Source organism: Curcuma longa, chromosome 2, assembly GCF_044706935.1.
Source record: "Curcuma longa cultivar G26 ecotype Majalengka, Jawa Barat chromosome 2, ITB_CL_G26_1.1, whole genome shotgun sequence".
NCBI lineage: Eukaryota > Viridiplantae > Streptophyta > Magnoliopsida > Zingiberales > Zingiberaceae > Curcuma > Curcuma longa.
The window spans coordinates 5,850,769-5,865,176 of record NC_133862.1 but is presented as its reverse complement, the minus strand read 5'-3'; the positions used below and the strand labels follow the sequence as shown (position 1 = coordinate 5,865,176).

Genomic DNA, 14,408 nt, shown 5'->3' with positions numbered 1-14,408 from the left:
ATCGAAAAGATGGACTAATTTTAAGTCCATCATAGGACTTATTAATTCAATCCGTTGTGGATTTGTCTAAGGGAGTGCAGATGTCACAATGTCAATTCAGCTTTAGTTGGTGTTCCTAAACAAAATAGATGATCTAAATATGTGATCCTACAATATAATACTAAACAATTTAATCACTAAAAGAATTTTTTTGCCGAATGTTCTTATCAAAGCACACGATGGGTTTAAAATTAGTAAATGCTTATCGAAAAAGATGGATTGTTTTGGTTTATGCCTTGTTTGCCCTAAAGTTTAGGAAGGATCAGGATGGATTTTATGAGAGTTAATATATTTTTCGTTGTTTATTTGTTGTAAAATTAGAGAAAGGACAGATAAACAATCTTGTAATTAATTATTCTTTTTTTTTTCATCGACTCAAAACAATTGGACGGAACATTTTTTTTTTCTCGAGTCTGCTGAACTATCAATTATTTGTAAAAGGAAATTGTCAAAATGAAGAATATTTTTTTTAAAAAAGAATGAAGAACAATTTCAAATATATTTTATTGTCGCCTAAATGTGTTTTTGAATCTTGTTTATGTTTACAAATCCTCTCTAATTGTACCGTTCCAAGATTAACTAGATTTGATTGAAATTTAATCCGATGCATATCTTAATTAGGATTTGATTGAAATTTGAGCTACTAAATTATGTTTACTATATTTGGCAATCCAATTCAGATCTCAATTGGAGTTCGACTAGATTGTTTCTATATATGGATTTTACAAATTTACTAAATTCTGCAACTTTTGTCCTCATCAAGTAAATTCTAAATTTTACAAATTTACTAGATTTTGCAATCCAATTCAGATCTCAATTGGAGTTCGATTAGATTGCTTCTATATGTATATATATACATACCTGTCTCGGGTTGGTTTGTTCTTGAACTTGAAGGAAGGAGATGGGAGCGGCGATGAAGAAGACGAGCAGAGGCCGTCAAAGGATTGCGATGAAGGCGATCGAGGATGCGACGGCGAGGCAGGTGTGCTTCTCCAAGCGCCGCGCCGGCATGTTCAAGAAGGCGAACGAGCTCTCCGTCCTTTGCGGTGCCGAGCTCGCCGTCCTTGCCTTCTCCCCTAGCGGAAAGCCCTTCTCCTTCGGCCACCCCTCCATTGACTCCGTGCTCGCTCGCTTCCTCTCCGCCTCGCCTGCTCCCCCTCGGCACCAACCCCTCGTCGGGGCCCTGGTTCGGGCGCTCAGTCAGCAGGAGTCGCAGCTCGCGGAGAGGCTCGAGGCGGAGAGGAGGAGGAAGGCGGCGCTCGAGGCGGCGATTTTCCGGCCGTGGGGCTCGGTGGCCGACCTGTTGGACGCCGGCGTTGAGGCGCTCGGGCTGCCGGAGCTCGGTCTGCTGCAGAGCGCGCTAGAGCGAGTGCGAGCGGAGGCGGCGAGCAGGGCGGAGCAACTGGCCATCGAGGCTTTGCAGCCGTCCAGCGTGGCGGTCAAGGCAGCTGCATTTCTCACCGCCGACGCCATCGCGGGGGCGGCTCCAAATTTGTTGGATTTCGACTGTGCACCTAAAGACTATGGCTTCTCGTGTTGTTAATCACTTAATCTTGATTATATTTTATAATAGTTTGATACTTTCTACATTTCAAAGTCAATTGTTGGATTTTTTTGCTCAATTAATTCTAAAGATAGATGATCTTTTCTCTTGATTCGTCGTTAAATAATGAACTAGCACGATGAGATGGAAATTAATGACGTGGGGCAAAAGTTGATCGTGGACGATGATAATCCATTTTCTCCAAGACACAAAGAAGTAAGTATGAGAAACACTAGTCCAATTCCTACCGTAGCAATGACTACAAGCCCCATGTCATCGAGGTCCATTGATAGTCATGGCTATTTGCGAATCTTGCTTAACAATCTCTTAAAGGCATTCTATCGAACAATCGACACATGGGGTCGATAAGGCTACAAGTTTGTATCGTGTATACCTCCATGCTCTTCCTTATTGCTGACCGAGAAGCCGGCAAACATCTGACTCATGAATTGCTCGGAGCAATAAATTGAACCGATCCAAATTGATTCTTTGGGCTTGATGTTGGTGTACCCAAGTTAGCCAATACTCGATCCCAACCATGATATATCAGCACAAACTAACATAATTCTTTTACGAATCTTATTATTGATCAAATAGAACATATAGCCGATTAATAATTATTCAGGATATTTTCTTCTTATTTAACTATGTAATAGATAAATCTGAAGCACAATTTATACACTTAATTTATTTATTAGTAGATTAAAATCTCAAATATATTGAATTATTATATACGAAATCTTTGTTTTTTTGTTTTATTTTTATTAATTATTCTGCAAAGGGGCCTGCGAACACTATTCTTATTAAAAATGGAGAAAATGAAAATGAAAATGAAATGAAAGAGCCGAGTTGTCTTGTTGTTCCTGCTCTGCCTCGGACGCCGTTAGCGTCGCGGCTCCTCGGACGGCGAGCTTCTGTCGCGACTCCCAACGGCGACGGCGGCCTGACGGCGTCGCCCCTAAACGAACCAAACATTTTATTTGTTTATTTAATGTAAATTGGAATAATTAAGAGTTAAATAATATTTAAATAAAGAATAGTTTGACCGAGGAATTATATTTTAACAGACAGTCGTTGTCTTATTCTTAATTAATTGTATTTTTTTGTTTTATATTTTAAAATTTTTTGTTTTAATCCGTAGAAGCAAGCTTGTCCGTTCTGCATGTTCTCTCTGGAGCTGCATAAGGCCGCGACCTTGAAATATTCACTTTGTCGTTTCAAATAAATAAATAAATAAATATTATATTGATAAATAATTCATAATGCAACAAAAGACAAAACAGTACTGGTTCCTCTGTCATTAAATAATCAAAATTTAGGGATCCAATTGAGAAAAAACAGTTTGGAATAATTAATTAATTAATTAATTAATAAAAGGGAATGTGATATTTAATGCTCCAATTATTTGGTGATGAGTAGTACATGGTGGTAGTTTCATCGTATTGTACTGTTTGTTTTGATTCCTACCCTTCTCAATTAATGAGCTAATTATTTTTTAAATATATAATTGAATTGATTATGATAGAATAGATTTATTAAAATGGATAAAAATAGAATCTCGATGAAGTTGAAACAATGCTCTTCTCGTCATCTTTAACTATAACTTCTCAATTTATCTTCTCATAGATGATCATGAAACTAACTGTATGAGACTATTAGAATGATAAATTTCAATTTTCACTGAAACTATGTATTTTTTAATTATTAATTATTAGTTAATAATAATTATTTAATGTTGATTTTATTACCACTAAAAAGACACTTGTATGTTAAAAAAAATATCTAGATTTATTGAAGTGGATAAAGGTCAAATTTCTATGAAGCTGAGACAATGCCCTCTCCCATAATGATCAATTGTAGTTTTTTAATTTACCTTCTCATAGATTATCGTAGAATCGATTGGGTGGGACCGGGAGTGAGATAATGGATTTATATTAAAAAAATTAAAATTTTAAAGTAATTTTGAATGAAATATTTTTTAATGTGAAATATATGCTCTTTCAATTAGATTGATCTATTTTTTTTAATCATTAAACGTGTATAATTTTAAATATATTTAAATTGACCTACCACCAATATTTCTAAAATAAAAATAAACAAATTTTATACGCATTTAATATTATTTTGTCCAAACCCAAACGCAAATTAAATGCGACCGCAACAAAAACATGAAATCCAAAAGAATGCTCGTGAAACACCTAACAATTAATTAATCGAAATATCAAATATTATTTATTTATTTATTTATTTATTTATTTGCATCTCTAAATTTATAATTTTTATTATGAATTTAAGAATTTTTGGTTTTTAAAAAAAATCAAATTTGAATAATAAAGAATTTATTATTAGCTAAAAATATGAAGTTTTTTAAAATTTCGATTTTGCCACCATCGCCGTATTTAGTTATGGAAGAAGCTAGAGAGAGAAAGTAGGAGAGAGAGTGGAGCTACAGCTACGCATGAATGGGAGCCGACGTCTCTCCTAAAGCTGCTCTTCGTTCCTCGATTCCTCCGCTTCATTCCTCCTCCTCGATTCCTCCCCCGCTGCGGGCTGCGCTCTCCCTCACGAGCCGTAGCCATGAAAAGTAGCGGGTAAACGAAGCCGCTCCCCTAGCGGCATCGGAAGCAGAGGAGGAGCTGGAGAAGAAGCAGCGGGTGTTGATCTCAGCTGATCTTTCCGGTATTGGCGAAATCCCTCATTGATTCTTCCAATTACGTGAGGTAGTCATCGACGTCCCGTGATTTGAGCTTCTTCGATCGGTTTCGCATCTCAAGATTGGAACTTTGAGTCCGCTTCTTGAGTTGGATCATGGATGGGTTTTGAGAAGAGAATGAGTTGTTGAACCATTGCAGGCTCTCGCATTCCTATTTTAGTGGAAATCTACTTTTCTGTCGAGTGATTCTTCCTTGAAATGTTGGAGCTCTTTCCCTTTTTCTTATAAGAAAAATATGGATTTTACTTACCCGTGTTGGTAAACTTTGGGGGTTTGTTTTGATCTGACGAAAACAAGATGATTCAGATTCAGTTCTTGGTGTCTAAAAAATTCGATTAATTTAACCAGTGTACGAGTCTTTGCATTTTGCTCAGTGTGATTATGGATCTTCGTCACTGCAGAATGCATTCCGGAAAATGTGTTTTTTTTTGTATGATTAACTTGCTCTCGTATGGCTGGTGTCAGGTTCACCTCATTTGATCCCTTGATGTTCCAGCAAAAGATCTCGTTGCGCCTAAACTGAAAATGTCAGGTAGTCCTTTATATGATCATGCTAATTTCCGAGGAAAAAATGAGAAAGAAAAAGAAGAACGAAATGAACATTCGGAATCGAATCGATTTTTGTTTTCATTAACCGGCCCCCTGTGCAGATTTTGTTGGAGGTCCATTGAACTACGAGCAGAGAAAAGAAAGAAAATCAGATGCGGAGAACTCTGAGGAGGAGAGACAGCGAACAAGAATGGGAGCCCTTAAGAAAAAAGCGTTGAATGCTTCCTGTAGATTCACTCACTCTCTAAAGAAACGAGGGAGGAGGAGAGTCGACTTCAGGGTGCCTTCGGTTTCAATCGAGGATGTGAGAGATGCCGAAGAGGAGCGAGCAGTCTACTCATTCCGACAGCAACTCATTGCCAAGGACTTGTTGCCTAACAGACATGATGACTATCACACACTGCTCAGGTTAGAATCATTTAAGATATGTGATGATCTTTAAGTCCATGTGCTGATGCAACTGTGGGGTGAGCTTTGAATGCTTGGTCATGTTGCTCAGGTCATATCATGATTGTTAAGTATGGTTTAATAAACAGATTTCTCAAGGCCAGAAAATTTGACTTCGATAAAGCAACCCATATGTGGGCTGAGATGCTTCAATGGAGAAAAGAATTTGGAACGGACACAATTCTGGAGGTAAGATTGTGTGTTTTCGTTAAGAAATCCAACATGCACGAAATAAGCATCTACATTGAATGGCTACGGTACCTTGAATTAACATAGAAAATGACTTGAAATTTCAGTTTATTTTGGGTTTAAGCCTCTGAAATCTTACTTGAGCTGTTTTTCTTGTAATGCCGAAATCTTTGGCTTTATTGTTTATATCTTTCGGCAGATGAGTTTGGTTTGATGTGTTGAAGCCAGTTACTTGTTTAGAGAGTCTCTCTAAAAAAAATAATGAATAAAAGGACTTATTTTTTCTTCCAATATGTTTTATGAAAGATAAGGTTCAAGTATAAATTTTAGTTAGTTCAGGGCAGCGTATTAAAATTGCCCTGGCCATTCTAAGATTGCAAAGAAACTGAAAAAAAAATTGTTCCAGAACTCAGATGATTAAGAAGATTGACATGCTTTAGCTAGAAAACTCATGTGTTGCCATGCATCTAATACCTATTCTTTAGCCAATCAAGATCATCTACTGAAATACATGTCTTAGGTGGATCAATCCAATTTTAGTCATTGTCCAAGTACAAGGTCAACAGCAATGGTCTAAATACAACACCTAATCTATCCAATGAGAAAGCTGTTTCTTGAATCAACACCGGGGATGAATAAGTTACATTACGATTGTATGCCACACCTCACCAAAGAATGTTTCTCGATTCGGTTTCTATTTTTTATTATCTATTGAGAAACACTTGTTTATGGATACTATCTAATAGATTATGCTTCTTAAATTTATTGTGTAGGAGTTCGAATTTGAAGAACTCGATAGAGTCTTGCGCTGTTATCCACATGGATATCATGGCGTTGACAAGGAGGGTAGGCCAGTTTACATTGAGAGGCTTGGGAAGGTTGAGCCAAATAAGCTCATGCATATAACCACAATTGAGCGGTACTTAAAGTATCATGTGCAAGAATTTGAGAGAGCTCTGGCTGAGAAATTTCCTGCATGCTCTATTGCTGCCAAAAGGCACATACATTCATCGACCACAATTTTGGATGTACAAGGCGTGGTATTTTTCTCACAATGACAACTACCTTTGCTCTCTTCATTTCCTTCAGATTAGTCTTATCCACTGATGTTCAATTTGTCGTCAATCCAGGGCCTGAAGAATTTCAGCAAGACAGCCAGAGACCTGTTACTCAATATGCAAAAAATAGATGGTGATTATTATCCTGAGGTATATTCTAAGATGCTTTTCAACTTGCTTCTACTGTTCATAATTGTCTTATGATTTCATTTTACACAGACACTGCATCAAATGTTTATCGTTAATGCTGGCCATGGTTTCAAGCTTCTTTGGAATACTGTAAAAGGCTTTCTTGATCCCAAAACTACTTCAAAGATACATGTAAGAAAATGTATCCATCACGACAAATTTACTTGACTCTTTCTTGGGTCTTCTATTATGTTCTAAATTCTGGAGGTGCAGGTCCTAGGAACCAAATATCAGAGTAGACTTCTTGAAGCAATTCATTCAAGGTGTTCTTGAGCTTATGTTATCATGTATTCTTTTCTCTACCTTGCAAGGTTTAATTCTCTCATATAATACTATGCATGCAGTGAACTTCCTGAATTTCTTGGCGGTACATGTACATGCTATTATGATGGAGGATGTCTTAGATCTAATAAAGGACCTTGGAAAGATCCAGTGATCATGAAGGTAGGATCTCATTTTTGACTGCAAAAGCAGAACCAACCAAATTTATGAAGAAACTACAATCATTTATCAGCTGTATCTTTGTAGACTAAGAAAGAAATCTAATTTTAACTTTATTTTCACCCATAAGCTTGTGCAAGGTGTTGATGCAGACCACTTAATGGAAAGCAGACACAAATATGACGGAGAAAAAAGTTCAATCCCTTCTATGATGCCGAACTCTTTGAAGGCATGATTCTGAGTTTTTAAGCCTTCTAATTAACCAGTTGATCTCAAAAACCTTTTCCTTTCAACTCTTCTTCTTATAATAACAGGAAAGATATAGTGATACATCGGCTGCTGAATCAGTATCCGAGGTTGATGATGTTGGTTCTCCTGTCATATCAACTGAGTATACTTTAATTCGTAAAGAGGTGAGTTTGAATATGACTGGTAATTGGCACTAAGATCTCACTTTTTATTGGACTTTGTGTTAGTGCTCATCTAACCCAAGGTAATAAAAATGTTTGAGTTATTTGAAATGAATATCAATTGTGAACCCTGAATCTTGTCTAAGAGAGTAGAGGGTAGTTCTTGCATGATATTGAACTCAGGAGATGTTGGCATAGTTGCTGAATTCTAACTAAAGTAAGCCAACCACTTAGTATCTATCACATACCTAATTGGAATTAAATTTTTTTTCCTTGCTGCCAAACTAGTTCCTTCACAGCCTGTCTAAAATAAATCTAAAGTGACTCACTCCAATCTGGGAAGAAAAATAAAAACAAATATTCACCATTCCCAATTCCTACAATTAATAGTGAAAAAATAATGATTATATGGATTAACTTAGCTGGATAAAATGTAAATCTTATGCCTGAGTTTCCCACATTGAGAACATCTGTGACATGCCCAAGTTTCCCACAATGAAAGCATATTGACTTTCCCTATCTACTAGCATAACCCTCCCACCTCATTGATGACCTCCTCGAGTGCTTCATGATCCTCTAGATAGCAATTGAACCATCAAAGCAGATCGGTCCACCATAGGATTGGATGATGGTGGAACTAAGGTGGAAGTTTGTGGCATTTGCATGTATACACCTAATAGATGTGGAAGGCTGAACCTCCAAAGATCTGGATTTTACTGGTCCATCTCAGGAGGGACAGTGTGAAGGAACATGATGGGGAGTAGATTGTCCAAGAAATTCTGCATGACTCTGACATCTAAAGTAACCTGAAAGATGTCTCTGAAATCAATTGCAAAAGCTTAGAAGTGACAGCTTACTGATATGAGTGCTCATCTCTGATTGATGCAATTGGAGGAGATTACTAATCACATTGTAGGATAAAGAGATGTAACTTTTATGCAGGTCTCTAGCTTGTGTCCAAGTCTCGTAGTTGGAGAAGAAACATTAGGAGATGCTCATCATGCTAAGATCAATGGACTAACAAAGGAGCATAAAATAATTAGACATCAATCCACAAATCTACATGCACTTCCTACAACCTTGCACTTTGTGATTAATTTTTCCATCATTGGATTTGGCAGGTTGGGGAGCCAGATTTGAGTGCTTATCATAGCTGTGATGAACAATTTGTCTCAATTGGTAAAGTTGTTGATATTGGTGAAGCTGGATCCCCGCTTGCAGTGTGGACAGTGCGAGATCTTGCATGTGGCTCTGCAAATGCAGTTTCAACTTCACTTGGTATTGAACATTTTAATATACTCAACTGAATTATCAACTACTTCTTTCTAGTTGCACTAGTACTAGCACCTGGTGATGGAAAGTAAATGTTAGCTACTTCAGATCATTTGCAATACTGCTAAGATGCACATAATTTGTGCTTATTTCTATTTCTATTTCCCTATTTTTCTGTGATAGTCTTGTAATTGTAGAGTTATTTCCCCTTTTAGATTCACCAAACACTGTTGCTGAGAGGCACAACATCAAGGATAATGCAGGAGAAGGAAAGCTACACACTCTTGCAAGAATGTTGGTTGCATTTCTCATAAAAGTGCTATCCTTCTTTCGAATGTTAAGGTCTAGACAGGATAGAAGGTTGGAGAATATTCATCTGTCAAGCGAATTGGATTTGTCACATAAAAAGTACTCCACTACTGAAACCATGATCAAAGATGCTAGTGCTTACATGGAGCGCCTTCAAAGGGTTGAGTTGATTTTAAACCAACTTACTAGTAAGCCAGCCGAGATCCCTCTGGATAAAGAGCACATGATATTGGATTCTATGGATAGGATAAGATGTGTTGAGTTTGATCTCCAAATGACAAATAAAGTAAGTATTTACTCCTACAACATATTGCTATAACACCATATATTCTATAGTGATTTAACCTATATATTTTTGGTCTATTGGCTTCTTCCTAGCATTTTAAATGAGAGTACATATAATTTTCTTTGCAATGAAAAGTGAATTACCATGGTAATATCATGCTTTAGGCTCCAGCACAACTAGTGTATCGGTTGAGTCTATCTGGGTGATTCTACATGCTATTTTATACATGATCTATGTGGACATTTATCCTGATAATCTATGGTGAGTTGCCTTATTATATTTTCCCTCATGGGTTCATAGGTGTACTGCTTCAGATTCAAGACAAATATCAGGCTGCTGTCTTGATTTATTCGGCCGTTTTTTTTTTCTATACATGTTTGGTCCGGGCTCATATATTTGCTTGCTATTGAATTCAACGATTCAACTATGATTCTTCTCTCGTGCGTGTTTCTCTTGGATCTTGAAGTTTTTTTTTTTTGTTGGCTACCATGTTCAAATCATTTTTTCTTCGTTCAGGTACTGCAAGCAACGATGATGAAGCAAATGGAGATTGAGGCAGCTTTGGAGGCTTTGAAAGATTCTATTGTCCATGTAAGTTGAAATGGCATGCAATATGTTTACCTTGTCCACAAATTGAAATGATGATCAATTTTGTAAAAGATTTTTTTTTTATTGTGAAAAAAGGTTGTTGACCAAGTGAACTATGAAATTTTGGGAAGAACAGATTGAACAAAGAACAAGAGATGACACAAAAGGTTTTTAAAAATAATTTGGTTAAGACAGCTAATGAAGAAATATAGAGTACATGAGTTTATTGATATAGACATCTTTTTATGTGTTTTTACAAAGAAATAAATAAAAAGCACTTACATCAATGACAAGAGCATTTATTTGAGGCAGATAATTAGATAAAAAATTCTATAGTTAGAAGAGTTAAATAAATTAGAGACTCAAGTGGAAGATGTTGAGTTAAATATTATTGTTGATATAGTTTTGCATATAGAGCTCAATAAAGAGTTAAGATTAATGATGTTGATTCCAAATAGTGGGGATAAACATTGCTTCTTTATCTTTTATAAATAGCTGAACTTACTACTTGTAATTAAATTTCATTTGGTGTGTATATTATGCTAATTCATCAGTGTAACATAAAATAAACTCAAAACTTGAATTACTCGAATGGGTGTTTTAGAGATTAAAATTTTTAAGTAGAACTAGAACTGAATTTTGAAATAAGGCTCAATGATAAGAAATGAAGTAATAGAATAGTTAGGATGAACAGCTAAGAATTTTTGTGGAGTTTTAGATATATGAACTGGTTTTTAACAAGCATGTCTTTATGTTTCTTTGCAGAGGAGAAAGTTTTGTTGAAAAGACTACTTACTACATCCTGAAGCCGATGAGATTTGCTCCCGAATACACTCATACTTTGCCCTCTCAAACCGACACGCGAGATCATTTGCGCAACGAGCCCGGGAAAGATGATGTCGTATGGCGAAAGAGGATAAGAACAACAATCAAAAAGGAAAGGAAAAAAAAGCAGCAAAAGTCACAGTTATTCTTGTGCATATATTGATACAATTGTTCAGTTGAATGTTTTTCAATGCGACGATAGGAATTTTATGGCTTCACTGAGGAAGCTGACTCTTTTGTAAGGATAGCTCGTCTCTGTTAAGGTAGTTTTTGCAATGCTTGAACACTCATCTTCTGTGGAGTTTGGCCATTGAATTTCTCCAAATGATATGTTATGTTCTTCTTTTCCAGAAGAGAAAAAGATAAGCAGCTGAGAATGTAGAATGCATCTATTATCAACGGTGTGTTTGGTTTGTTCGACTCATTTGACTTGGTCGATCAGATCGGTTCGATCCATCAGGTGTTCCTAGTCCACTTGGCCTTTTGAATGCTCAACCACATTTAGCTTGCCATGCCCAACTTAGTCTACTCAGTTTGTGAGCCCATAATTTGGTCTGCTAGAAGTATATGACTCATTTGATCAACCCGGCTTAACCGAACTTATTCAATCGGTTTAACACGTCAGTCTGGTCGAGCTTAGCCTGTCTGGTCCACTAGAACTGTTGGATTCATTTGATCAATTCGATTGACTTGACTAACCATAGATTCTCTTCCCAACATTCAGGAACATACTTATTAGATCTTCCAAGTAGATTCTAGTAATGTAATACATTTAACCCTACTATGTCTTTACCTCATGCTTCTTCTTTTTCTATATATTTCAAAGTAGATTTTACTAGTACTCCGAAATAGAACGAATATCTCGGAGGTCAGTTTTTGAATGTGCATATATTGTGCTTTAGATTTATCCGATAGGTGAATTAGGAAGATATAACTTGATTGATTGTATCGTAAGAAAGCAAATAGATTCCGAGTGGATTACTAAATTGAACCGACTTGAATTAAATCAAATTGATCGAGTTAAGGTGTGACATGAGCTAGCTAGCTTAGCTAGCTAGGTATTAGTGATTGGAGTATATATTATTTAAATTTTATGGAAAGTATTAAACCTTCAAGTTTTTATTAATCAAAAACTTTTTTTAGAAGCAAAATTTAGAATTGATAGAAGGGCAATAAAATAGTAGGAAGGAAGGGCATTTAAGGGAAGAGATAAGAGAAAATTTTGGAAAGATTTTTCCAATTTCAATAAATCGAAATCTTTAATTTAATGGAAGGCGATCTCCTGGCGGCGATCGGACGGCCAAGATCGCTCCGGATCACCCCCTTGATGGGTTTCCAAAACAGACGGAGCGCACGCGCAAGCGTAAGTAACGCGCATGGAGGTTGCAAGCGCCAGTAGGCTCGCTCCGCCGCTGCTGCTCCGACGCAGTCGCCGGCGCCGCCGTGACAGTCTCCTCTCTTGCTCCAGGGTCGAGAAGCGGGCAGGCGGAGCGCCGCCAGCTGAGGCGGCGATACCCAGCTCGATTTATCAGGTGAGCTGATTAGCTATTTCGATCGAGCATAAAAAGCTTAAGCTCGTCGTCTTCCTTTTTCACTGAATCGAAGCTTAGTGCTTCTCGGCGATCGATTCTGTGGCGAAAGGCGAGGCGGCTCCTTTCGCCTTGGTTTGAGCTCTCGGAGCTGGGCTTTCGGTTTCGTGGTGTGTTTTTATTGCGCATGCAGTTATTGTTCTTCAAGCTTGGCGGATTGAGTGGGAGGATCTGGTGTGGGATTTGTTGCGGCTTTTGGAGTTTCGGAAACTGATCGGAAGGTGTTGTTTCGATTTCGCGAGCTGAAAGATTAATGGTGGTTTCGGTTCATGGCGGCTTCTTTGATCTCTTCTTCTGTGTTTGTGTTTGTGTTTGTGTGCTCTCTTGCGCAGGCGAGCGTTGATGGGAGCTGAAGTCATGGAGGAGAAGAGCAGTGCTACTCATCTCAGGATACGAATCAAGCCCCTGACGAAGAAGACAGTGGCGGCGGCGGAACCAGTGGCGGAGCGAGCGGCGGCGGCGGAGAGCTCCACCTGCCCTGAGTGCGGGAAGAGCTTCCCTTCCGACAAGGCCCTGTTCGGCCACTTGCGATGCCACCCGGAGCGCGACTACCGCGGCGCTGCACCGCCACCCACGAAGAAGGACAACAAGGCGGCGGCGGCGGCGGCGTCGCCGCCGCCGCCGCGAGCTCCGGTGAAGCGGCCGACAGATAAGAGAAGTCGGAAGGAACTCGATTTTAGCAGCAAAGATGAAGGCGGAGACAATGAAGCCGCCTCCGCGGCGGCGGCGATCTTGACCTATATCGCCGCCGGGAAGAAGCTCCCAAGATCCGATTTTGATGAGTTGGATGAGTACGTAACGTCGATTTCGAGCTGCAGGAGGTCCAAAAAGGCGAGGGTTGAAGATCTGGCAACGGCGAGCTCCTCCTCGGTCGCTGCGAAGGACCGACGTCGATACGTCTGCACCATATGCTTCAAGACCTTCTCTTCTCACCAAGCTCTGGGCGGACACCGAGCCAGCCACAACAAGACGGAAAAGATCAACAACTCTACTAGTAACGGCAAGGAGGCGGAGAACGACGCGGCGGCGGCGGCGGCTGCTGCTGCTGCTGTGACAGAGCACCGGTGCAAGAGCTGCAACCTGAGCTTCTCGAGCGGGCAGGCGCTCGGCGGTCACCAACGCCGTCATTTCCACGAAGCGGCGGCGCAGCAGGCCACTCATCGAGCCGCCACGTCGCAACCTTGCGATAGGAGCGCGAGCCGGGGAGCCCCGTCGCCGGCCGAGGTCGTGCATCATGCGGCGCCGGCGAGGCCCGGGCGGTCGGAGATCGATCTCAACCAGGTGCCGTGCCTCGAATCAGAAGGAAACTGAGATAAAAATTTGATCTTTACGCATTTTCCTGAATAGTTTCAAGGAGATCATTGGCATTCCGTTGAGCATTGCTAAATATTCTAATCGATTTGGGATTTACCGATCCATGCATGAAATAGTTTTAGAGACTTTAAATTTTCGAAATATATCTTTTTTTATTATTATATGTTTATTCAATCTTTATAATGATAAAGAATATGTCATTCCAGGACTAATTCTTCTTCTGTGTAGTTTTCATAGAAGCACCATTCTTGGAATCTAAGTAGAAATAATATCCTCTTTTATGAGTTTAACTGTGTAGAACTGTTAGGATGATAGATTTCATCTTTGCATAAGATAAAGACACCACTCTTTTATTTTTTGATTTTTTAAATATCCATCTAAATAAATCAAATTGAATAACGATATGTGATTAATTATGATAGTAATTTGTGTGATCTCTAAAACATAATTAAGTTAATTATAACATATCAAAATTACTAAAGTAGATAAAGATCGAATCTTGACGAATCGAAACAATATCCTCCTCCATCATGATCAACTACAACTTCTCGATTTACCTTCTCACATATGATTATGAAACCAACTATGTAAAATCATTGAAGTAGAAAATTCACTTTTTTATTGAATTAATAATAATTTATGTCATT

The 14,408-nt window shown here is 38.5% G+C and overlaps 2 protein-coding genes across 2 annotated transcripts; both read left to right on the top strand.

Moving 5' to 3' along the window:
• Positions 1-952: 952 nt before the first annotated feature.
• LOC141821482 (MADS-box transcription factor 17-like) lies at positions 953-1,582 on the top strand. The gene has a single exon (XM_074708901.1). The coding sequence runs from the start codon at positions 953-955 to the stop codon at positions 1,580-1,582; it is 630 nt and encodes a 209-aa protein (XP_074565002.1).
• A 2,571-nt stretch (positions 1,583-4,153) lies between these two features.
• Positions 4,154-11,169, top strand: LOC141816892 (phosphatidylinositol/phosphatidylcholine transfer protein SFH13-like). Its single transcript, XM_074704617.1, has 15 exons — positions 4,154-4,261; positions 4,761-4,827; positions 4,946-5,252; positions 5,381-5,480; positions 6,254-6,520; positions 6,611-6,688; positions 6,758-6,859; positions 6,941-6,990; positions 7,072-7,171; positions 7,299-7,397; positions 7,483-7,581; positions 8,700-8,856; positions 9,066-9,445; positions 9,962-10,036; positions 10,799-11,169. Exons 2-15 carry the CDS (start codon positions 4,821-4,823, stop codon positions 10,814-10,816), a joined length of 1,839 nt encoding a protein of 612 aa, XP_074560718.1. The 5' UTR covers positions 4,154-4,261; positions 4,761-4,820; the 3' UTR covers positions 10,817-11,169.
• Positions 11,170-14,408: the final 3,239 nt, after the last annotated feature.